Source organism: Oryctolagus cuniculus, chromosome 18 (genome assembly GCF_051225735.1).
Source record: "Oryctolagus cuniculus isolate XC-2025 breed Fujian yellow rabbit chromosome 18, ASM5122573v1, whole genome shotgun sequence".
Taxonomy (NCBI): Eukaryota; Metazoa; Chordata; class Mammalia; order Lagomorpha; family Leporidae; genus Oryctolagus; species Oryctolagus cuniculus.
Genome location: NC_142884.1, coordinates 21,852,828 through 21,876,879, shown reverse-complemented (window position 1 = coordinate 21,876,879; position 24,052 = coordinate 21,852,828). Strand labels below are relative to the sequence as shown.

Here is a 24,052-nt window from a genome sequence, read left to right as displayed (position 1 = left end):
CTCTGCCCCTGGGCCACTGTCTCTTTCCTGGTGAGACTGGGCTGTCACCGCTACTGTCCCATGAACACCCAAGGAGGCAGCACCTGGAGGCACAGTGGGGCCTCCCCAGTGCCTGGACAGCCTGCACCTGGGCCCCCACTTAGAGCCTCTAGAGCTGGGACAAGCCCATCTCTGCTCTGCATGGGGACCCAGGCGCTCAGGTCCTTGATGGCAGCAGCAGCAGGGGACGAGCACGGGGACCCCTCCCCACCGGAGCCCAGAGGCCAGCGATGCTCCGGGTCCCGCTGATTTCTGTTGGCCCGAGGATAGAGCTGCAGAGCCCACACTCAGTTGCCCTTGAGTTCTGCCGCAGGGGCCCCCAGCGCCTGCCTCTGTGCCCACCCCTGCTCACAGGAGTGCACTCGGCCCCCACAACTGGGCTCAGGGCACCTGGGCCTTCCAGGGGTTCTCAGATGGCTGAAGGGGATCCAGTGCCGGCTGGTTTCCCCTTCACTGCACAGGGTCTCCCACAGCCCCACCTCCCTCTAGCCCTGCCCACATCCAGGTGGGAACCCACCCACCTGTCCTAGGAGGGTCCTGTGTGCAGACAGCTGTGGTCATCGGGCCAGGATGTCTTGGGTGTCACGCCAAGCACTGGAGGGACTGCTCAGGGGCCAATTTCCAGTGCGATGACCCTGGCCACTTCTCCTTGTGGTCTGTGGGGGCCTGGGATTGGGGATGCAACAGGGGGATTCTCAGTGCCCTCCTGAAGGGAACCCAGGCCTCCCAAACCCCCTCATCCCTCCCTCAAGTCCTGCTCACGAGGGACAGGCAGGGGGACCCCCAGCTCCTCCATCCCAGCACCCGGGCCTCTGTGGGCCCTGAGGACTCACTGTGATGGATCTTGAGGGCCGTGTATGCCATGGCCGGGAGCACGTGCTCGCCCTCCAGGATGTAGATGTCCCGCATCCTCAGAGCCAGGGGGAACGGCACCTGGGGACAGAGGCATTGGAGGAGCCGCCGTCAGGGCCTCAGCAGGGCCCACAGGGGTGGGTGTGCAGTGTCACTACAGGGGACAGGGGGAGACTGCAGGAGCAGTGACCCAGGATATTGAGGATCTCTGTCTCTCTGCCTTTCAAAGAAATAGCAAGATCAATAGGGGCCTGTGCTCTGTACAGTAGGCTAAGCCTCCACCTGCCACACCGGCATCCTGTATGGGGCCAGTTTGCATCCCAGCTGCTCCTCTTCCAAGCCAGCTCTCTGCTTATGGCCTTGGGAAGCAGTGGGAGACAGCCCAGGTGCTTGGGCCCCTGCACCCCTGTGAGAGAGCTGGAAGAAGCTCCTGGCTTCTGACTTCTGATCAGCTCAGCTCCTGCCACTGCAACCATTTGGGGAGTGAACCAGCAGAGGAAGACCTTTCTCTACGTCTTTCTCTGTCTATAACTCTACCTCTCAAATAAATAAAATATTTTTATTGAAGGACGGGGTGGAGCCAAGATGGTGGAATAGTGAGGGCACGCACCGATAGTCCAGGAAAATTTAGTTTAATAAAAGTGGAGTTACGGTAGCCTCAGAAAAAGGATCAGGAAAAAACTGCAGAGGAAACTCTTCCGGATCTAGTGGCTGTGACTCGGAGGACCTACTGGGAGAACAAGGTCGCCCACCGCGCGGAAGCCGAGCTGCGGGAGCTGCATGGTCTGCGCACCAGTGCAGGAAGGGGAGTGGATGTCACACAGACACCAGCAGGGAGAGCAGGGACGCCCAGGGCTCTGAGTCCACACATCGGTGCTGGAAGGGGAGGTGAGCTCAGTAACCTGAGACATTGGCGGGGAAATGGCGGTCAGAATCTAGAGGGGAGCGGGAAAGTTCACCAGACTGACTACAGGAGAGAAGGAAAAAAGGTGTGTGGGGGGGTACTGGTACAGAGGAGTTTCTCTCTCTGCCAACCTTGCAAAGGCAAGCAAGAGACAAAGAGCAGGCCTTCACTCTGGATTTAGATAACAACTAGGGAGAGCTAAGGAACTGAGTCACTACAATTCAGTATCCTAGGCAACCTAGTGGGAGTCCAGAGGAGAAACAGAGCCTGCACAGACTCTTTGGGTAGAAGCCAGAGATCGGAAGCTAAATACCATCAATTCTGCACAGCAGTGCGGTGAGGTATTACTTACCTCCTAAATAAATAAATAAATAAAAAGGAGAGATTTACCACGCATAACCTGAGGGTGTCACCTTTGCACACCCGTAACCCAGAAGAACCAAGCAGAGCTATCAGGCCACACCCATCTCAAGCCTCCAAGGCTCCTCCAACAGCAGGCAGTCCACTTAACACAGACATAGTATAAAAAAAAAAAAAAGCACAGTGACGAAAGAAGAATTAACTATGCCAAGCAACAAACACAGAAATCGAGGGAACAAGATCAACGATGACACTATGATGCCTCCAAATAAACAAAACACCCCAAGCCAAGATTATGAAGATGATGAGATAGAAGAAATGCAAGATATGGATTTCAAAAAATTTATGATAAGAACATTTAGAAGTTTTCACAACACAACATATCAAAACTTATGGGATACAGCAAAAGCAGTATTGAGAGGCAAGTTAATAGCAATAGGTGCCTATATCAAGAAATTGGAAAGGTACCAAATAAATGAGCTTTCAGCGTGTCTCAAGGACCTAGAAAAACTGCAGCCAAACCACACCCAAATCTAGTAGGAGAAGAGAAATAATTAAAAGCAGAGAAGAAATTAACAGGATTGAATCCAAAAAAAAAAAAAATTACAAAAAATCAGCCAAGCGAGAAGCTGGTTTTTTGAAAAAATAAACAAAATGGACACCCCATTGGCCCAACTAACTAAAAAAAGAAAAGACCCAAATCAATAAAATCAGAGATGAAAAAGGAAATGTAACAACAGACACCATAAAAAAGAAATAAAAAGAATCATCAGAAATTACTACAAGGACTTGTATGCCAGCAAACAGGAAAATCTATCAGAAATGGATAGATTCCTGGACACATTCAATCTACCAAAAGTGAACCATGAAGACATAGAAAACCTAAATAGACCCATAATGGAAAAAGAAATCGAAACAGTAATAAAGGCCCTCCCAACAAAGAAAAGCCCAGGACCAGATGGATTCACTGCTGAATTCTACCAGACATTTAAAGAAGAACTAATCCCATTTCTTCTCAAACTATTCAAACAATTGAAAAAGATGGAATCCTCCCAAATTCTTTCTATGAAGCCAGCATCACCTTAATCCCTAAGCCAGAGAAAGATGCAGCACTAAAAGAAAATTATAGACCAATATCCCTGATGAACATAGACGCAAAAATCCTCAATAAATTTCGCGCCAATAGAATACAACACCACATCAGAAAAATCATCCACCCAGACCAAGTGGGATTTATCCCTGGTATGCAGGGATGGTTCAACATTCACAAGTCAACCAATGTGATTCACCACATTAACAGACTGCAAAAGAAAAACCATATGATTATCTCAATTGATGCAGAGAAAGCATTTGATAAAATTCAACACCCTTTCATGATGAAAACTCTAAGCAAATTGGGTATAGAAGGAACATTCCTCAATATAATCAAAGCAATTCATGAAAAACCCATGGCCAGCATCCTATTGAATGGGGACAAGTTGGAAGCATTTCCACTGAGATCTGGCACCAGGCAGGGATGACCACTCTCACCACTGCTATTTAACATAGTTCTGGAAGTTTTAGCCAGAGCCATCAGACAAGAAAAAGAAATTAAAGGAATACAAATTGAGAAGGAAGAAGTCAAACTATCCCTCTTTGCAGACAATATGATTCTTTACTTAGGGGATCCAAAGAACTCTACTAAGAGACTATTGGAACTCATAGAGGAGTTTGGCAAAGTGGCAGGATATAAAATCAATGCACAAAAATCAACAGCCTTTGTATACACAAGCAATGCCATGGCTGAGAAAGAACTGCTAAGATCAATCCCATTCACAATAGCTACAAAAACAATCAAATACCTTGGAATAAACTTAACCAAGGACGTTAAAGATCTCTACAATGAGAATTACAAAGTCTTAAAGAAATAGAAGAGGATACCAAAAAATGGAACAATCTTCCATGCTCATGGATTGCGAGAATCAACATCATCAAAGTGTCCATTCTCCCAAAAGCAATTTATAGATTCAATGCAATTCCAATCAGGATACCAAAGACATTCTTCTCAGATCTAGAAAAAATGATGCTGAAATTCATATGGAGGCAAAAGACACCTCGAATAGCTAAAGCAATCTTGTACAACAAAAACGAAGCTGGAGGCATCACAACACCAGATTTCAGGACATACTACAGGGCAGTTGTAATCAAAACAGCATGGTACTGGTACAGAAACAGATGGATAGACCAGTGGAACAGAATTGAAACACCAGAAATCAACCCAAACATCTACAGCCAACTTATATTTGATCAAGGATCTAAAACCAATTCCTGGAGCAAGGACAGTCTATTCACTAAATGGTGCTGGGAAAACTGGATTTCCACGTGCAGAAGCATGAAGCAAGACCCCTACCTTACACTTTACACAAAAATGCACTCAACATGGATTAAAGACCTAAATCTACAACCTGACACCATCAAGTTATTAGAGAACATTGGAGAAACCCTTCAAGATATTGGCACAAGCAAAGAGTTTCTGGAAAAGACCCGGGAGGCACAGGCAGTCAAAGCCAAAATCAACTACTGGGATTGCATCAAATTGAGAAGTTTCTGTACTGCAAAAGAAACAGTCAGGAGAGTGAAGAGACAACTGACAGAATGGGAAAAAATATTTGCAAACTATGCAACAGATAAAGGGTTAATAACCAGAATCTACAAAGAGATCAAGAAACTCCACAAAAACAAAACCAACAACCCACTTAAGAGATGGGCCAAGGACCTCAATAGACATTTTTCAAAAGAGGAAATCCAAATGGCCAACAGGCACATGAAAAAATGTTCAAGATCATTAGCACTCAGGGAAATGCAAATCAAAACCACAATGAGGTTTCACCTCACCCTGGTTAGAATGGCCCACATACAGAAATCTACCAACAACAGATGCTGGCGAGGATGTGGGGAAAAAGGGACACTAACCCACTATTGGTGGGAATGCAAACTGGTCAAGCCACTATGGAAGTCAGTCTGGAGATTCCTCAGAAACCTGAAGATAACCCTACTGTTCGACCCAGTCATCCCACTCCTTGGAATTTACCCAAAGGAATTTAAATTGGCAAACACAAAAGCGGTCTGCACCCTAATGTTTATTGCAGCACAATTCGCAATAGCCAAGACCTGGAACCAACCTAAATGCCCATCAACGGTAGACTGGATAAAGAAATTATGGGATATGTACTCTTTAGAATACTATACCGCAGTAAGAAACAATGAAATCCAGTCATTTGCAACAAAATGGAGGAATCTGGAACACATCATGCTGAGTGAAATAAGCCAGTCCCAAAGGGACAAATATCATATGTTCTCCCTGATCGGTGACAACTGACTGAACACCAAAAAGGAAACCTGTTGAAGTGAAATGGACACTATGAGAAATGGTGACTTGATCAGCATAGCCCCGACTGTTAACAACTTAATACATTATCCCCGTTAGTATTTTTTTTGTCTGTTCTACTTAATATGACTGGTTTAATTCTGTAATTAATACAGTTATTCTTAAGTGTGGAAATTTAACTGAAATGTGATCCCTGTTAAACATAAGAGTGGGAATAAGAGAGGGAAGAGATGTACAATTTGGGACATGCTCAAGCTGACTTGCCCCAAATGGTAGAGTTAGAAACATACCAGGGGATTCCAATTCAATCCCATCAAGGTGGCATGTACCAATGCCATCTCACCAGTCCAAGTGATCAATTTCAGTTCACAATTGATCATAATGAAAGGACTAAGAGTCAAAGGAAGCACATAAACAAGTCTAGTACCTGCTAATACTAACCGGTAGAATAAATAAAGGGGAGAGTGATCCAACATGGGAAGCGAGATACACAGTAGACTCATAGAATGGCAGATGTCCTAAACAGCACTCTGGCCTCAGAATCAGCCCTAAAGGCATTCGGATCTGGCTGAAAAGCCCACAAGAGTATTTCAGGCATGGAAAGCCAAGACACTCTGGCAGAAAAAAAAAAAAAACTAAATGAAAGATCTCTGTGAGTGAGATCCCAGTGGAAAGAACAGGTCTTCAAAGGAGGAGGTACTTTTCTCTGAAGGGAGGAGAGAACCTCCACTTTGACTATGACCTTGTCTAAACAAGATAGGAGTTGGAGAACTCAAAAGGCTTCCATGGCCTTGGAAACTCATGACTGGAGCATAGGGAGATTACTGATGCCATAAACAGGAGTGTCAATTTGTAAAGTCAACAACAGGAGTCACTGTGCACTTACTCCTCATGTAGGATCTCTGTCCTTAATGTGCTGTACAGTGAGATTTAATGTTATAACGAGTACTCACACAGTATATTTCACTTTGTGTTTCTATGGGGGTGCAAACTGTTGAAATCTTTACTTAATGTATACTAAACTGATCTTCTGTAAAAAAAAAAAAAAAAAGAGAAATTATCAATTCCCAACTTGACTCTCACTGGGATGAAACATGACAATAGGTCTGATCTTATTTCATCATCATTTAAAAATCATCTATTATTTTTCACTTTATGTTTCTGTGTGGGAGCAAACTGTTGAAATCTTTACTTAATGTATGCTAAACTGATCTTCTGTACATAAAGAGGATCGAAAATGAATCTTGATGTGAATGGAAGGGGAGAGGGAGTGGGAAAGGGGAGGGTTCTGGGTGGGAGGGACGTTATGGGGGGAAGCCATTGTAATCCATAAGCTGTACTTTGGAAATTTATATTCATTAAATAAAAGTTTAAAAAAATATTTTTTATTTTATTTATTTTTTTTGACAAGCAGAGTAGGACAGTGAGAGTGAGAGAGTGAGAGAGAGAGTGAGAGAGAGAGAGAGAGAGAGAAAGGTCTTCCTTTTTCCGTTGGTTCACCCCCCAAGGGGCTGCCACGGGCGGCGCGTTGAAGCCGGCGCACTGTTCCAATCCGAAGCCAGGAGCCAGGTGCCTCCTCCTGGTCTCCCATGCAGGTGCAGGGGCCAAGCACTCAGGCCATCCTCCACTGCACTCCCAGGCCACAGCAGAGAGCTGGCCTGGAAGAGGAGCAACTGGGACAGAATCCGGTGCCCTGACTGGGACTAGAACCCGGGGTGCTGCCGCTGCAGGCAGAGGATTAGCCTAGTGAGCCACGGGGCTGGCCAAGAAAATCTTTTTAAAAAAAGATAAATAAAGGACCAGTGCTGTGGTTCAACGTGTTAGGGCCTAGGCCTGTGGTGCCAGCATCCTGGATCCCATGTGGGTGCTAGTTCGGATCTTGTCTGCTCCACTTCCAATCCAGCTCTATGCAATGACCTGGGAAGGCACCGGAGGATGGCCCGGGTGCTTGGGCCCCTGTGCCCATGTGGGAGGCCCAGGGAAGGTTCCTGGCTCCTGGCTTCAGGTCAACTCAACTCTGGCCATTGCAGCTGGTTGGACAGGGAAGCAGTAGATGAAAGACTTCTCTCTCTCTCTGTCTCTCCTTCTCTCTCTGACTTTCAAATAGATAAATAAATCTTTTTTAAAAAAAGATAATTAAAGTTTTAAAACTGTAGAAGGAATGATGGAAAAAGTGAACCTCACCGTAGCAAATTCAGAATGCCTGCTAGGGCCTGGCACTGTGGTGTTGCAGGTAAAGCTGCTGCCTGCAGTGCTGGCATGGCATACGGGTGCCAGTTCTAGTCCCAGCTGCCCCACTTCTGATCCAGCTCTCTGCTATGGCCTGGGAAAGCAGAAAATGGCTCAAGTCCCTGGGCTCCTGCACCTGTGTGTGAAACCCAGAGGAAGCTCCTGGCTCCTGGCTTTGGATCGGCGTAGCTCCAGCCGTCACAGTCAGTTGGGGGGTGAACCAGTGGATGGAAGACCTCTCTCTCTCTCTGCCAACACGCACAACCTCAGTCTGATCATGAGAACATCAGGCCAAGTCAAACTGAACGTTCCTCTGCAGCATAACTGACCAGGACTCTTCAGAAGCGTCCAGGCCATGAAGGAAGACTGAAGAACTGTCCCCGACTCTGGGAGACTAACCAGACAGGACACTGGAGGCAAGCTGGAGGCCTGGCTCAGACCCTGGAACAGAAAAAGGAAACCAGTGGGAACACTGCAACACTCCGGTGAGGGCCAAGGACACTTTAGTTAGTACACTATCTTGCTCTGTAAACCACACACAGGGCTCTTTCTGCATGACCAATCAAGCACACGATGCACACAACAGAGAGCATAGCTCTGGCCCTGCTCCGGGTGGGGATAAAGACCCCAGCTGCTTCCTGTGACACCTCTCTCCACACTGCTGCTTGCACCAACACAAACTCACATCCCAGGGCCCCAGTGAGGTGACCTGTGCTCACCACCTGGCACTGTCTGCTGCAACATCAGTTACCTGTGACAAATCAAAACACAAGCTCCCTGGGGCAGCGATTCTGGGATCACTGCATCTCCACAGGCTGGCACAGAGAGGGATCAGTACATGTCGGCTAAGCCAACAGTGTAGGGGCAGCTGTGGGGAAGCGGCTGCTATGGTCCGCACTCTGCCCACTAGAGCACCCATTCGCCACCTCCCATTTGATCTCTATTGACTTAATCTTTCTACATCTTGCCTATGCTTTGGAAAGAAAATCATAGGACAAGGTATAGGCAGTAGAAAATCAGGAGAAACCAGTATTTAGAAGGAATAAAAATAAAATAAAAAGTCAAGATCAGAATAATATATTTTACATTTCTCTTGTTTGGATCTATCAGATATGCTACCACCATACTTCAAGAGTTATTTTAGTTTTTTAAATGTTTATTCATTTTTATTTATTTGAAAGGCAGAGCATCAGAGAGGGCAAGAGAGAGAGAGAAATCTTCTATCTACTGGTTCACTCTCCAAATGTCTCCAACAACTGGGCCTGGACCATGCCGAAACCAGGAGCCAGGAACTCCACTCAGGTCTCCCTCACAGGTGGCAGGTATTCAGGATTCGATCCACCATTTGCTGTCTCCTAGGGCATTAGCAGGAAGCTGTCCTGGAAGTGGGCAGCCAGGACTTACATCAGGTACTCCAGTATGGAACCAAAGGTGCCCCAAGCAGTGGCTTACTCGGCTGTATCACAAGATCCATTCCTTCCAAGAGTTGTTTTAAAGATCAAATGTGGGGGGGGGGGGGCGTGCTGTTGTGCAGTGGGTTAAAGCCCAGCCTGCAGTGCTGGCATCCCATATGGGCACTGGTTCATGTCCTGGCTGCTCCTCTTCTGATCCAGTTCTATGCTATGGCCTGGGAAAGCAGTAGAGGATGGCCCAAGTCCTTGGGTCTCTGCACCTGCGTGGAAGACCTGGAAGAAATTCTTGGCTCCTGGCTTTGGATCAGCTCAGCTCTGGCCACTGCGGATTTTTGGTGAGTGAACCAATGGAAGGAATGGATTCGCTCTCTCGCTGACTCTACTTCTAACTCTTACAAAAAAACAAACAAACAAACAAAAAAAAAAAACAAAAAACAAATGAGGAAGTATATAGAGAACATTTACCCCACAGCCTAGACATAATCAATGTTCAAAAGTAGTAGTTATTTTTATTTTTACTAAGAAAGGTAGTATCTACACTACATCTAGATAATTACAGGGGGCAGGTGTTACGGGGTCCCAGGTGGAGCCACCATCTGTGAAGCCACCATCCCATTATGGGCACCGGTTCATTTCCAGGCCACTCTACTTCCAATCCAGCTCCCTGTTGATGGCCTAGGAAAAGCAGCAGAATGTAGCCCAAGTGCTTGGGCCACTGCTACCACCATGGGAGACCCAGATGGAGCTCCCAGATTCCACCTGGCCCAGAACCAGCCATTGTGGCCATCTGGGGAGTAAGCCAGTAGATAGAAGATATTTCTCTCTCTCTCTCTCTAACTCTGACTTTCAAATAAAAAAATTACAAGGATAAAGTACAATATAGCAGTTCTAAAACTATTCACATAAAAAATACTTAATGAGCTTTTCTTTTTTAACAAATATTAGATTTCTAATAAGATAAAGTCAAATAACTGAAGAGAAATATCAATCTAAAATAACAGGTAAATCAGTCTCTCTCCACACACACACAATAAACACTAAAGAGATACCCAACTTTGCAAGTGAAAAAATGCAAGTTAAAACAAGAGATCATGTTCACCCAGCAAACAAGCAGAAATTAAAAAGCCTATTAACAGGGCCGGTGCTGTGGTGCAGCAGGTAAAGCCACTGCCTGCAGTGCTGGCATCACATATGTGTGTCAGTTCAAGTCCTGGCTGCTACTACTTTTTATAAGTTGCTTTTTTAAGTCAAAAGGCACAGAGCTCAGGCCCGGGAGGGGGTGCCAGAGAATACTACTCACAGCCAGTTTGACCAGCACCAACTCACAGGCTGCCTCCTGCAGAACCCAGACCTTCAAAACCTGCTTACGGGTAACTGATGGCACATAAATAAATAATAAAGATACAATAAATAAAGTGCATTCAGATACATACCTGTCCTTCTTCCAACACTGATGGTTTTATTTCTGTATCTTTACACATGCTGTTATAGAAGCCATTCATGGCGCTATTTAGTTTTTGATAGTCGACTTCATGATCCAAAAAGGGACTACATCCTTTTATAATAACCCAGAAGCAATCTGGGTCTTCAACCTGCAGAATTTTTAAAAGATTATAAAATCATGCATGATTTCTTTTAAAACCAAATAAACCTCAGAACCATGTAACTTTCTAATTTAAGTGATCTATCATTTTTGACAACTACCTTTATCTTAAATGGTCATACCAAAGAGCCAAAGATAAAATTTAAAACATGTAATCAATAATATGTAATTCTCAATTATGTATTACAACTCAAAAAGCCATCAGTTCTATTTGGTCTCCTGTAGCTTAAAAATATAAATATTAAACATATTCTTATTATTAAAATACCTATTAAAACATCCATATATATAAAAGGTTCAGAACATTTTTAGTATTCTTTTTGTGTAAGAAAAATAAGTATGAATATATACACAGCCTGCTCATATTTTTTAAATGACAGCAGATGAACCAAAACAAATACAGATTACCTCCTACAGGAGAAAAGAATGGAGTAGAAAGAATAAGGATGAAACTTCGACTGAATTCTCTGAATGGGTCTTATCTACTCTTGTTATTAGAAACCAAGATTTTTATTGTTAGGGAAAAGAATTATAAAATGGAAAATTAAATTTTTAAAAAGATTTTATTTATTTGAGAGGTAGAGTTGCAGAGAGAGGGAGAGACAGAGAAAAAGGTCTTTCATCCGCTAGTTCACTCCCCAAATGCCCACAATGGCCAGAGCTGGGCAGATCCGAGACCAGGAGCCAGGAGCTTCTTCTGGGTCTCCCATGCAGGTGCAGGGGCCCAAATACTTGGACCATCTTTTACTGCTTTTCCAGGCCATACAATAGAGCTGGATAGAAGAGGAGTAGCTAAGACATGAACTGGCGCCCATAAGGGATGCCGGCACCACAGGCAAAGGCTTAGCCTATTATTCCACAGCACCAGCCCCCCAAAATTAAGTTTGATTGACAACATCACTAAGAACTCATGATTTGGGGCAGACGCTGTGGTGCAGTGGGTTAAAGCCCTGGCCTGAAGCGCCAGCATTCCATATGGGTGCCGGTTCGAGTCCCAGCTGCTCCACTTCTGATCCAGCTCTCTGCTGTGGCCTGGGAAAGCAGTAGAAGATAGCCCAAGTCCTTGGGCCCCTGCATCCACGTGGGAGACCTGGAGGAAGCTTTTGGGTTCAGATTGGCACAGCTCCGGCCGTTGTAGCCATCTGGGGAATGAACCAGCAGATGGAAGAACACTTTCTGTCTTTACCTCTCTCTGTAACTCTTTCAAATAAATAAAATTAAATTTTAAAAAAGAACTCATGATTTTTTTTTTTTTTTTGGACAGGCAGAGTTAGACAGTGAGAGACAGAGAGAGAGAAAGGTCTTCCTTCTGTTGGCTCACCCCCCACATGGCCGCTACAGCCAGCATGCTGCGCCGATCTGAAGCCAGGAGCCAGGTGCTTCCTCCTGGTCTCCCATGCAGGTTTTGGGCCCAAGGACATAGGCCATCCTCCACTGCCTTCCCGGGCCACAGCAGAGAGCTAGACTGGAAGAGGAGCAACTGGGACAGAATCCAGCGCCCCAACTGGGACTAGAACCTGGGGTGCCGGCGCCACAGGCGGAGGATTAGCTAAGTGGACCACGGCGCTGGCCAGAACTCACGATTGTTCAGAGGTTTTTCCTAACTCTGTCTACTGAAAAGGTATGGAAGCAGAAACACCCAGAGATATGGAGTCTAAGTTACCAGTGGCAGGAATAGAAGAGTTCATCTTAGTAATCGTATTATTTTTCTGAATGTTTGACTATTCTCATAATAAATAACTGGAAAATGAACAGCAGTCATTCTGGCAAGGGCAAAATAGTGTATAAGTTACACACACAGCACAATTATGAACCCTGAAAAAACACAAAATAAATGAAGAGCTAGCATAAGCAACAGACACTGGAGAGCTGACCCTCGAAAGAAGGAACTTCACTGGGCACTATCCCAGAACACCTCCCAGTTGTACAGAGTGGCAACAACGCAAGACAAAGTCACACTGTGGCTCGAGGAATCAGAGCTGTCGGTGCCAGTGAGGATTAGGGGGAGAAATCCTGAAACAGCCATAGAGGGAGCCCTGATGTCTGCACATCAACACCCCTCCCATCCTTGCCAAGTCCTGAACGGCAATGGGCGAGACAGCAAGGAGTACTGAGTACGTGAGCAGTGCAGGGCTCAGAGGAGCACGCAGTTACAGCTGCTGCCCCTAGAAACAGCACTCCGGGCATGTGGCTCCATTCAGTCCTTCGCACTCAGAGACAACCAGATTCCGGCTTCCAGCAGCACAAGGCCACAACCCTGGGATGACTGCAGTTATTCATTAAAGTGCTCACTTGAGTGGTGAGCATGTGTTCTAACAGTCATGACACTCACTGAATCCCCCCGCCAGAGTGCTAAAGATTCAATATTCAGTTCCAGCTCCTGACTCCAGCTTCCTGCTAATGCAGAGCCTGGGAGGCAGCAGTGATGGCCCAACTGGGTTCCTGCTACCCATGCAGGAGACCTGGAATGGGTTCCCTACTGCCAGCTTTGGCTTCAGTCCAGTCCTGGCTATGGTAGGCGTTTGGGAAGTATATCGGTAGATAAGAGCTATTTCTCTCCCCCGCCCCCTGTCACTCTTAAATAAAACTGATAAATAAATAAGCAAGCCTGCCTGCCTGCCTGCCAGAGAAAGCTCCACAATGCCAGAAGAACTGACTGTTCAGGCTATCATCTGAGGCAGGCCCCAACCTTCCCTTCTTAGAGGCTTCACTCAAAAAAGCTTACAAATCTGGAAGTGTGTCCCTGCTCAGTAGCCACTCCTATGAGGCCAGGGCCGCCATGCCAGTTTCTGCAAGAAGACAGCGTGCTAACTTCCATAACTTCCAGCTAGCACACACAGCTGGGATCACCGCATTTACCCTGAATGACCTCTTCTCACTCTTCCCTTGAGCTGTGCCAACCCCAGCCCTCCCTTTAAAACACCCAGGCACCTCCGCACCACTGGTAATGGAGCTCAGCTCTCCTCAGGAGGTACTGAATAAAATCTGTTTTCACTGCTTTAACTAGTCTCTGGCCTCCAAACAAAAAACAAACAAACAAACAAACAAACAAACAAAAAAGCCTGGACACTCACCCCAAGGAAAGAGTGGAGCCCGCCAAGCAGAGGGCGGGAAGCAGCTCAGGGTTCAGTGCCGGAGCAGAGCCCTCCCTGCAGAACAAGAGCGTGTGCTCTCACCGCAGCAGCAAAGCAGGGTGCAGGAACTGAGCCTCCCCAAGTGTGGCAGAGGCCTTTGTCTTTTACTTAAACTTGTTTCTAGCTGACCCCATTGAAGTTGTGCTAGAGGCTTTCCCAAGGTCCAAAGAAGAAAGAGAAATCTGTCCTGGGAATGAAATGTGGCTGTCATCTGCTTACCTATGAAGGCTTCAACTGTAATCCCTATTGGCTTCTATGCAACCATTACAGGTTCTGCAATGATGCTAACCCTTGCCAGACAGCAGGTGACTAAATGAAAAATGGCCATTTAACAGATCTCAGGTTGATAAAACTGATTTCCAGTTTTATAAAAAATAAAATTCCATATAAATGTAGTTCTGACATTAATTCAGACAAAGTATGATACAATGCCAGTATCTTCAGTCATCTGTAAAGGGCTCATCGCCCCTTCCCCATTCCTTCTGCCCTCAGCCCACCCCCTCCCCATTTCCTCCCTTCCTTCTGACAACCAGTGCAACCTCCTCTGGTTGGGGAACCAGGTGCAACCTCCCCCAGACTCCTTGCAAAACAACTAATTAAATAGATGAGCTGCACAGGGCAGCTTTCTAATTAGATTTGAGGAAAGTTCCCAAGGCTTCCCAGAGCCCCCTAGTTCCACTTTCCACCAGCTGCAAAGTCTTCTCCCTCCCCCACAGCGACAGTGGCAAACTCCCTCCTTAACCAGGTAAAACCCCAGCCCCAAGTGCACTCCAGACCAGACTTTTCTAGAACAGGATGCTTTTCCCTCTTTGCCTTAATGAAGTGGCCTGTCTCCATTGACGTCAGTTCTCTCATCCCGGGGCGGCGGGGGGGGGGTGGGGTACAAAAGGCCAGAACCCCAGCTACTCCAACCCTAACAATCTGTGTAGTTGCTAAATGTAAATTGGGTAAAGGTAAATGAGATACATGTGTCTACATGTAAACTTAGGTACTCTTAACACCTTACAGTCTATGAAAAACTCTGGATTTGTTGACAAATAGGTTTTCATAAGCTGTCTATAAGTAAACATAATTCAAGACTGCTCAGAAGTAACTAAGGTTGAAATTCGGGATATGCTTTTAAATTGCTATTTTCAATGTAAATCAAGAAAATCAACAGATGGAAAAAAGGTTGCCAAGTCAAAACTGTGCTTCTTAGTGAAATAATAAAGAAAGGACATGGATTGTAAGATTGGAATGGAAAAGATAAAACGGTTTAGGTAAGCTGCAAAAGGTGTGTGGAAGTCTTACATGGTTATAAAATTTTTTTTTTAGCTTCAAAAGTTATCAATCTGTTTTTTTTTTTTTTGACGTAAGGTTAAAATCTGATCCTCTGTAAAAGCAATGAGGTTGATGAAATACATAAGTGTTAATAGATATTTGGGAAAATAGTCTTTTTGTATCCTACTGAGATAATCTTTGTCTCATTAAGTTCTACTTGTTTTAAAAACAGCTGAGTTCTAAAAGTTTCAAAGTTTTTTTTTATTTTTTTTTTATTTTTGACAGGCAGAGTGGACAGTGAGAGAGAGAGACAGAGAGAGAAAGGTCTTCCTTTGCCGTTGGTTCACCCTCCAATGGCCGCCGCTGCAGCCGGCGCACCGCGCTGATCCGATGGCAGGAGCCAGGTGCTTTTCCTGGTCTCCCATGGGGTGCAGGGCCCAAGCACTTGGGCCATCCTCCACTGCACTCCCGGGCCATAGCAGAGAGCTGGCCTGGAAGAGGGGCAACCGGGACAGAATCCGGCGCCCCAACCGGGACTAGAACCCGGTGTGCCGGCGCCGCAAGGTGGAGGATTAGCCTATTGAGCCACGGCGCCGGCTAAGTTTCAAAGTTTTAAAAGTCTGTTTAAATATGGACTTGTTTTACATGTCAAGCATAGAAAGCTAAGACACTGTGGCAAAAAATGTTCTACGTGAAGGATCTCCGTGAGGCCCCAGTGGAAAGCAGCAGCCATCAAAAGAGGATGTACTTTTCTCTAAAGGGAGGAGAGAACTTCCACTTTGCTTATGGCCTTGTCCAAATACTGAGAGTTGTGGACTCAAAAGGCTTCCTTAACCTACGCAGCTCATGTCAAGAGCCTCGGGTGGTTACTGACGTCACAGATAAAAAAAATTAACACTCTTAAGATTTCTTTATTTGAAAGTCAGAGTTAGAGAGAGGTCTTCCATCTGCTGGTTCACTCTCCAATTGGCCGCAATGGCCGGAGCTGTGCCAATCTGAAGCCAGGAGCCGGCGCCCACGTGAGATGTCAGCGCTTCAGGCCAGGGCGTTAACCTGTTGCACCAGAGCCAGCCCCATTAATTGTTTTTTTTTTTTTTTTGTCTTTTCTTTTCTTTTTTTTTTCTTCCAACAGGCAGAGTGGACAGTGAGAGAGAGACAGAGAGAAAGGTGTTCCTTTTTGCCGTTGGTTCACCCTCCAATGGCCACTGCAGCCGGCGCACCGGGCTGATCCGATGGCAGGAGCCAGATACTTATGTGCAGATTGTGTGTCTATATAAAAATTATTAAAAACTGCTAAATTAACACAAATTACCTTTCTGGTGCACCTGACTTAAATAAATATGATAAATAGGCTGTTCTCAATTTGTTGGTACAGAAAAACTAAAAAAAAAATTTTTTTTAAGTTATTGACATGTTTGCATTTGGGTCTGCTGGTCAAACAAGTTGCACTTGTGTTAGGTATTTGCAACCATAAAGGTGTACTATTTATCTAAAAACAATATAGCCGGCGCCGCGGCTCACTAGGCTAATCCTCCGCCTAGCGGCGCCGGCACACCGGGTTCCGGGGCGCCGGATTCTGTCCCGGTTGCCCCTCTTCCAGGCCAGCTCTCTGCTGTGGCCAGGGAGTGCAGTGGAGGATGGCCCAGGTGCTTGGGCCCTGCACCCCATGGGAGACCAGGAAAAGCACCTGGCTCCTGGCTCCTGCCATCGGATCAGCGCGGTGCCCCGGCCGTGGCGGCCATTTGTGGGGGAACCAAGGAAGGAAGACCTTTCTGTCCCTCTGTCTGTGTCTCTCACTGTCTCTAACTCTGTCAAATAAATAAAACAGATTGAAAAGTCTGAGAGCCAGGCCTCCTTGCAAGGAGTCAGCGGCTTCGGGGGTGTGTGACGCTCTGGTCGGGTGAATCCACAGAACACAAACACCACCCATCCCCCTCCTTCGCGGCGCCCCTCCCCATCCCACACCCTGGCTCCGGTTTGTAAACTCCCTCCTCCAGCGCCTCCCCTCCGGCTTCCTCGGGAGCCCTCCCTGCACCTCAAGTCTCCAAGGTGGAGGCCCATGCCCGCCCCGGGGACCAGGACACCCGCGTGAGGAGAGGGCGTGGGGGGGGGGGGGTCCCAGAAGCCGAGCCCCGAGGGCGGCGGGGGAAGGGCGGGAGCCAGGTACAGGGTTCCCCGCGAGGGCCCTAACCTAGGGCGGACGTGGGCTGGGGTGTGCGGGGCACCGACACACCTGCCAACGTGCCCGAGTCAGGAACGCACACCTAGTACGGGACAGCTCGCAGCAACCGCCCTCCGGGGTCGTCGGGAACAGCGCACGCGCCCCCTTCTGAAGCGACCCCCACCCGCACTCCAGCCTCCCGCCTGCACCGACCCGGGCCCGACCGTCCGTGCGCGGGCCGCTCGCTCACCTGCAGCACCAGGACCTGGAGCATCTTCGCCGCGCCTCTGGCCCGCTCGCCCTGGACGACGCGCCCGCCGGCGGGCGTGGCGGGCGTGGCGGGCGTGGCGAGCCGCGCGGCCCCTGCCGTCGCCCCGGGGGCGGCCCCTGCCATCGCGCCGGACGCCTCAGGCCTCTGCGGGGGCCGCGCCCACCAGCTCCACGGGGACTCCAGCTTCCTGCCCTGGACGCGCCCCCGCCTGCAGGCCGGCCGCCACGCCCCCCAGTGCCGCGCCTCGTCTTCCCACCCGACGCCGCCGCCGCGGGCGCGCTCTGGGCTCCTCGTCGGCTCCACCCCGCGCCCCCGGCCTCTCGTAATGGCGCCCGCCCCCGCGCCGGCCTCGAGGCGTCCAGAAGCCACGTGGGCGCCCAACGGCCTCGGACAACGGCCGGCCTTGCGCAGCGCCGCCGTGCGGCGGGGAGGGGCGTGGGGCCCCGCGGTGCTGGGCGCGCGGCTCGCTTCCTGGGCCGCGGGGCGCCCGGGGGCTTGGGGACCTGGGCTGGCCTCCCCGCCGGGAGCGCGCGGGGCCTGCTGGGCTGTCCACCCCCAGCGTCCAGCGGGCCGCGCTCCCCAGGTCTCTGTGCTGGGCTTGCTTGTCTTAGCGGAAGTGTGCACGACCCCGTCCTCTGAGTGGGCCGGGGTCTGCAGCTCCTGTGACTGAAGCAGCCACCAGAGTTCTCACTTGGAAGGCTCTGTCTCCCAGTTAGGGCTCTCCGCGGGGTTCCGAGTTGGAGGAGAGGACCCCCAGGAAGCGCAGCGAAGCTTGTCTCTGAGTACTGTCTCGGACAGGAGTCATCCGGCAGACAAGAGGGAGAATAACGTCCCCTAAAGAAGAAGGAAAACAGGCCGGCGCTGTGGCTTTCAACCCTCGGCCTGCGTTGCCACCGGAATCTCATATGAGCACCGGTTCAAGTCCCGGCTGTTCCTATTCTGATCCAGGTGTCAGCTTATGGCCTGGGAATGCAGCAGAAGATGGCCCAAGTGCTTCGGCCCCTGCACCCAAGTGGGAGACCCAGAAGAAGCTCCTGGCTTCTGATTGGCCCAGCTCCGGCCATTTGGGGAGAGAACCAGCTGATGGAAGACCTTTCTCTGTCTTTCCCTCTCTCTCTAGCACTTAAATAAATAAATAAAATTTTTTTTAAAAAAATGAAAGAAACATCGACACCCCCCCAAAAATGTTGGGCCTAGAAGCTTTTACAGCTGAATTCCTTAGAGTTTCAATGGGGGATTGGGGGGCAACGTTTCTTAAGCTCTATGTAGAAATGTGTTAATTGGCTGATTGGGGCAACCAACAAAATAGTAGAAGACCAGATTAGAGAGAGCATGGGAATTGTTAGGTTCTGTACTTGGGGGAGCAAGAAGTTCAGGTAAGCCTCCACTTTTAAAAAAATAAGCTCGGCTCTCTAGGTAACTGACTTTCAAGTAAACCTTTAAAAAAATAAAAATTCAAGAAAAAAAAACAACAAAAACAAAAAACAAAGCTTGATTCTACAGGGCCCACAGGTGTGTGCTTGACGTCCCCCCAGGAGGACCTTGGGAAAGGACAGGTGTGCGCCTGCAAGTCAGGCAGGAAGCTGCTGATGGGGAGCATGGTGTTCACCTGGTGCTGGGGGGGGGGCGAGGAAGCAGGCTACATACCTGGCAGGCTAACACGCCTGTCGACAGGTGAGTCGTGTAAGGTCCTGAGCCTGAAAGGAGGTGGAGAACACGGGCAGGCGATGTGCCAGCGTGGTGGCTGGAGCCCCTGCGTGGGGTGTCCGTCTGCACTTGCGTTCAGTTTCCTGCGATGTGCAGGAGAAGCAGCGGGGGAAGGCCCAGGTGCTGGGTTCCTGCCACCCACGTGGGAGATGCAGCTGTATTTCCTGCTTTCAGCCCAACTCGGCCCTGCTACTGTGGGCAGTAGGGGAATGAACCAGTGGATGAAAGATCTCTCTCTCTCCCTGCCTCCCTCCCTCCCTCCCTCCCTCCTGCTCTCTCTCTCTCTCTCATTTTGCATTTCAAATATATAAAATTTTTTTAATGAAGAGTGCAAGGGACAGACTTTGTCTTTTTTCTTTGACTAACTCTCATGCTGCAAAAGGTGATCCTGAAACATTGTCACAAACCTGCTTCCAGAAAGTGGAACTATTTGTACATCACAGTGGCCTTACCAAGCCCAGGGTCTTTGGCTCACTTGCAGATAGAAATTGACAAGGGGCCAATATGCAACCCAGACAGGGTTTATGGGGCGCTCATGCTCCAACACGCGGACAGCACAGCAGGGTGAGCTTCCATCAACTTGCTGTCCTATGGGAGCCGAACAGGTGCTTTCATGGGGGTGGGAAGGCGTGCCCGTTCCCCCAGTGCACACGGCACTTCAATCTGGCTCAAACCCCTGGGCACAGGACAGCATTTGGCACCCAGCTAGGTGATCTGCACAGGCACCGCTGATTTGGCTTTCACTGTTTTTGCACACGACACACCACAGCAATGGTGCTCAATACCATCACCCCGGAAAGTTCACATGAGGCCATTTTGGGCATGCTTGAACATTCAGGAGTCCCTACCAGGGCAGCAGGGGTCACTGCAGGTTAGGAGCTGACACTCCTCGCTCCTGATTGGTTTGGAGCTAGAAATGGACACGTGTCCAGTTGTGAGGAGCTTGATATTTTTCTAAATGAGTCCTGTTTCTCTCCTGTTGCACAGGGATGGATACTCAAAATGAGGCTGCAGCCACCCAGTCTCTTAAGACTGCAGAGTTTCAGAATCTGTACCTGTAACCTGCTCCCCCCTCCCCCAACTCTGATGCTAATGGGAAGATTTTTTGTTTTTTTAAAAGACCTTGCACCATTGTTTTGGACATTTGGTGCAGCAGTTAAGACACAGCTTGGTATGCTGGTAGCCCCTATCAGAGTGCCTGGATTTGAGTCTTGGCTCCACTTTGAATTCCAGCTTCCTGCTCGCCTACACCCTGGGAGGAAGTAAGTGATAGCCCAAATATTTGGATCCCTGTCACCCACACAGGAGACCCAAATTGAGTTTGGGGCTCCTGGCTTCAGCCTGGCCCAGCCCTGGCTGTTGCAGACATTTGGGGAATGGATCAGTGGCCAGGAGATCTCTGTCTCTCTGCCTTTCAAATAAACAAATGTAAATAAAAATTTTAAACTTTACCACATAAAAAGGTAGAAAGAGAACAAGGTTGTGAAAAAAAGGAAGACAGAGTATGGTGCTGCCATATCATCCCCATTGGGTGTCTGGGCCACTTTGGAGCAGAGTAGCTGGGGTTCAGGCTCTGTGGTCTGTAGGAACCCCCAGAAGAGCCCAGGGAAGAGTTGGCCACGTTAAGTGGAAAAAGAAAGCAATGACTGATTACGATGACTTTGCATTTTGGGTCTGGACTTGCCACTCCTTTCCTGATGCGAAGACACCTAAAGCTTAAGAAACACACTGGGGGCAGGCCCTTGGTGCAGTGGTAAAGCCGCTGCAGCCACGTCCTATATTAGAATACCTGAGCCCAGGTTCCAGCTCCTCCTCCAATCCCAGCTTCCTGCTGATGCCCACCTAGGAGACAGCAGATGATGGCTCGAGTGGCTGGGCCCTGGCCGCTACATGGGAAACCTGAATTGAGCTCCCCGCTCCTGGTCCAGCCCCAGCTATTGCAGTCTTTAGAGTAGTCAACAAGCAGATGGAAGATCTCTATATGTCTGTCTCTGTCTCTCTGCCTTTCAAACAAAACATGAAATGTTTAAAAAATTTAATAAAAATTTAAAAAATGAGGATTCTTTCAGTCATCTACTCACTAGAAATGAATAACAGTTCAAGAGGTATGATCTATTGATTGTGGATCAAACTCTTGAACTCATGTAGCATACTGGATATGTTTGTAAATAAACTCATGAGATAAATGCTTTAAAATTTTTTCTCAATTCATTTTGGTAAGATAGTTAAATTTCGGCTCTAAAATGTGACAAAGATAACACAAACATTGTAACTTCCCTTAATATTGCAGGTGGTGAAATTCCAAATAAAATGCTGCCAAGTAAAACCCAAGACAAATTAAAAAAAAAAAAAAAAAAAGAAGTTGAGCCATGGCCAATAAGGCAGTAAGGCTTACTCAGGAACGCAGGAAGGTTTAATAGTGCCCAATCACAAGTATTGCCAGTTAAACAGCTCTGCAAGCAACCAAAAGAAGTTACTGGAGCTGCCACGAACATGCTGGCTCTTCCAGGGATCATGGGATGAACAGAAGATATTGGAAAATTTTTAAAGATTGATTGATTGATTTGAAAGGCAGAAGGAGAGACAGAGAGAGAAAGAGAGAGAGAGAGATCTTCTATTCGCTTGTTCACTCCCCAAACGGTCTGGTCTGGGCCAGGCAGAAGCCAGGAACCAAGAACTTCTTCCAGGACTCCCACGTGAGTGCAGGGACCCAAGCATTTGGCCATCTTCCACTGCTTTCCCAGGCACATTAGCAGGGATCTGGCTCGGAAGTGGAGCAGCTGAGACTCAGGGCCGTATGGGAGAGATGCCAGCGATGCAGGAGGCGGCTTTACCTGTTAGGCCACGATGCTGGCCCTGCTCATAGGAACTGAAAGGCTCTGCCGTGGTGGGAATGGTCTTTTGAATCTTCAGGGGGCCAGGGTGGAAAGAGTTCTGTTCTCTCCAGTGAGTTACTCCTTCAGTAAAGCCCATGATAATGAGACGGTTGACACCGGCAGTGATTACAGTTGAAGCTGGAACTCTGCACTGCCTAGTAAATTCAGCATACACTTAACTGTTTATAAAACACTGCCATTGACTTCTGTAAACAAGAGATCATAATAATTCACTCAAATTGGCCAGCTCTGCGGCGGCTCACTAGGCTAATCCTCTGCCTGCGGCGCCGGCACACCGGGGCCGGCCTCTACCAGCTACTCTTGCACTGAAAAGCACTTGAACAGATATTTCTCTATTATCTCAGGTATTTACTCTGTCCTCTCATGTTTTTTCCTATTCTTTCTAGCACTACCCCTATATGTGAGAATATAGTCTGGAATAATTGAACAAAAACAACGTTATTTTTATCTTTAAAAGGTTGTTTTTAACAAAATAGGTTAAATTTTAATGTTTAACATTTGCAATGTCTTTTTTAAAAAAGATTTATTTATGGCTGGCGCCGCGGCTCACTAGGCTAATCCTCTGTCTTGCGGCGCTGGCACACCGGGTTCTAGTCCCAGTCGGGGCGCCGGATTCTGTCCCGGTTGTCCCTCTTCCAGGCCAGCTCTCTGCTGTGGCCAGGGAGTGCAGTGGAGGATGGCCCAGGTGCTTGGGCCCTGCACCCCATGGGAGACCAGGAAAAGCACCTGGTTCCTGGCTCCTGCCATCTGATCAGTGCGGTGCGCTGGCCGCAGCGCGCCAGCCGTGGCGACCATTGGAGGGTGAACCAACGGCAAAGGAAGACCTTTCTCTCTGTCTCTCTCTCTCACTGTCCACTCTGCCTGTCAAAAAAAAAATAATAATTAAAAAAAAAGATTTATTTATTTATTTGAAAGTCGGAGTTACACAGAAGAAGCAGAGGCAGGAAGAGAGAGAGGTCTTCCATCCGCTGGTTCACTCCCCAGTTGGCCGCAACAGCCAGAGCTGTGCCGATCTGAAGCCAGGAGCCAAGAGCTTCTTACCAGTCTCCCATGTGGGTGCAGGGGCCCAAGGGCTTGGGCCATCTTCTGCTTTCCCAGGCCACAGCAGAGGTGCTGGTTCCAGCCCCGGCTGCTCCACTTCCAATCCAGCTCTCTGCATGTTTCCATGTGGGAAACCTGGAGGAAGCTCCTATCTCCTGGCTTCGGATTGGAATAGCTCCATCTGTTGTGGCCAGTTGGGGAGTAAACCAGCAGATGGAAGACTTCTCGCTCTTTCTCTCTCTCTCTCTCCTTATCTTTCTATATAACTCTTTCAAATAAATAAATAAATCTTTAAAAGAGAGAGAGAGCGAGCTGGATTGGAACCAGTGCCCATATGGGAGGCCGGCACTGCAGGCAGCGGCTTTACTCAATACGCCACAGTGCCAGCCCCTACAGTGTCTTTATCTAGAGCAATTATCCAGGCCGGCACCGAGGCTCACTAGGCTAATCCTCTGCCTGCGGCGCCGGCACACCGGTTTCTAGTCCTGGTCAGGGCACCGGATTCTGTCCCCGTTGCCCCTCTTCCAGGCCAGCTCTCTGCTGTGGCCCGGGAGTGCAGTGGAGGATGGCCCAAGTGCTTGGGCCCTGCACCCCATGGGAGACCAGGAGAAGCACCTGGCTCCTGCCTTCAGATCAGCGCAGTGCACCAGCCGCAGCAGCCACTGGGGGGTGAACGAACAGCAAAGAAAGACCTTTCTCTCTCTCTCTCTCTCTCTCTCTCTCTCTCTCTCTCTGTCCACTCTGCCTGTCAAAGAAAAAAAATAGAGTAATTACCCAGACTTACTTCCTATAATTAATTGACTTTGACACTTATC

At 48.2% G+C, this 24,052-nt stretch overlaps 2 protein-coding genes across 2 annotated transcripts in view; one reads left to right on the top strand and one right to left on the bottom strand.

Annotated features, from left to right (window-relative positions):
• Positions 1 to 24,052, top strand: part of LOC138846506 (protein Aster-A-like) — a 406,361-nt gene that overhangs the window by 183,316 nt on the left and 198,993 nt on the right.
• LOC138846465 (USP6 N-terminal-like protein) lies at positions 783 to 17,715 on the bottom strand. Its single transcript, XM_070062419.2, has 3 exons — positions 17,572 to 17,715; positions 10,597 to 10,755; positions 783 to 972 (listed from the first exon to the last, which is right to left on the bottom strand). Exons 1-3 carry the CDS (start codon positions 17,713 to 17,715, stop codon positions 787 to 789), a joined length of 489 nt encoding a protein of 162 aa, XP_069918520.2. The 3' UTR covers positions 783 to 786.

What these genes read in the sequence shown, in the direction of transcription:
- LOC138846465 (XM_070062419.2), bottom strand. Translation starts at nt 17,715, where the DNA reads ATGGCAGGGGCCGCCCCCGGGGCGACGGCAGGGGCCGCGCGGCTCGCC. An exon ending in TCCAGGTCCTGGTGCTGCAG is followed by an intron (nt 10,756 to 17,571) that starts GTGAGCGAGCGG and finishes AAAATTCTGCAG; the next exon opens with GTTGAAGACCCAGATTGCTT. An exon ending in CAGTGTTGGAAGAAGGACAG is followed by an intron (nt 973 to 10,596) that starts GTATGTATCTGA and finishes CTCTGTCCCCAG; the next exon opens with GTGCCGTTCCCCCTGGCTCT.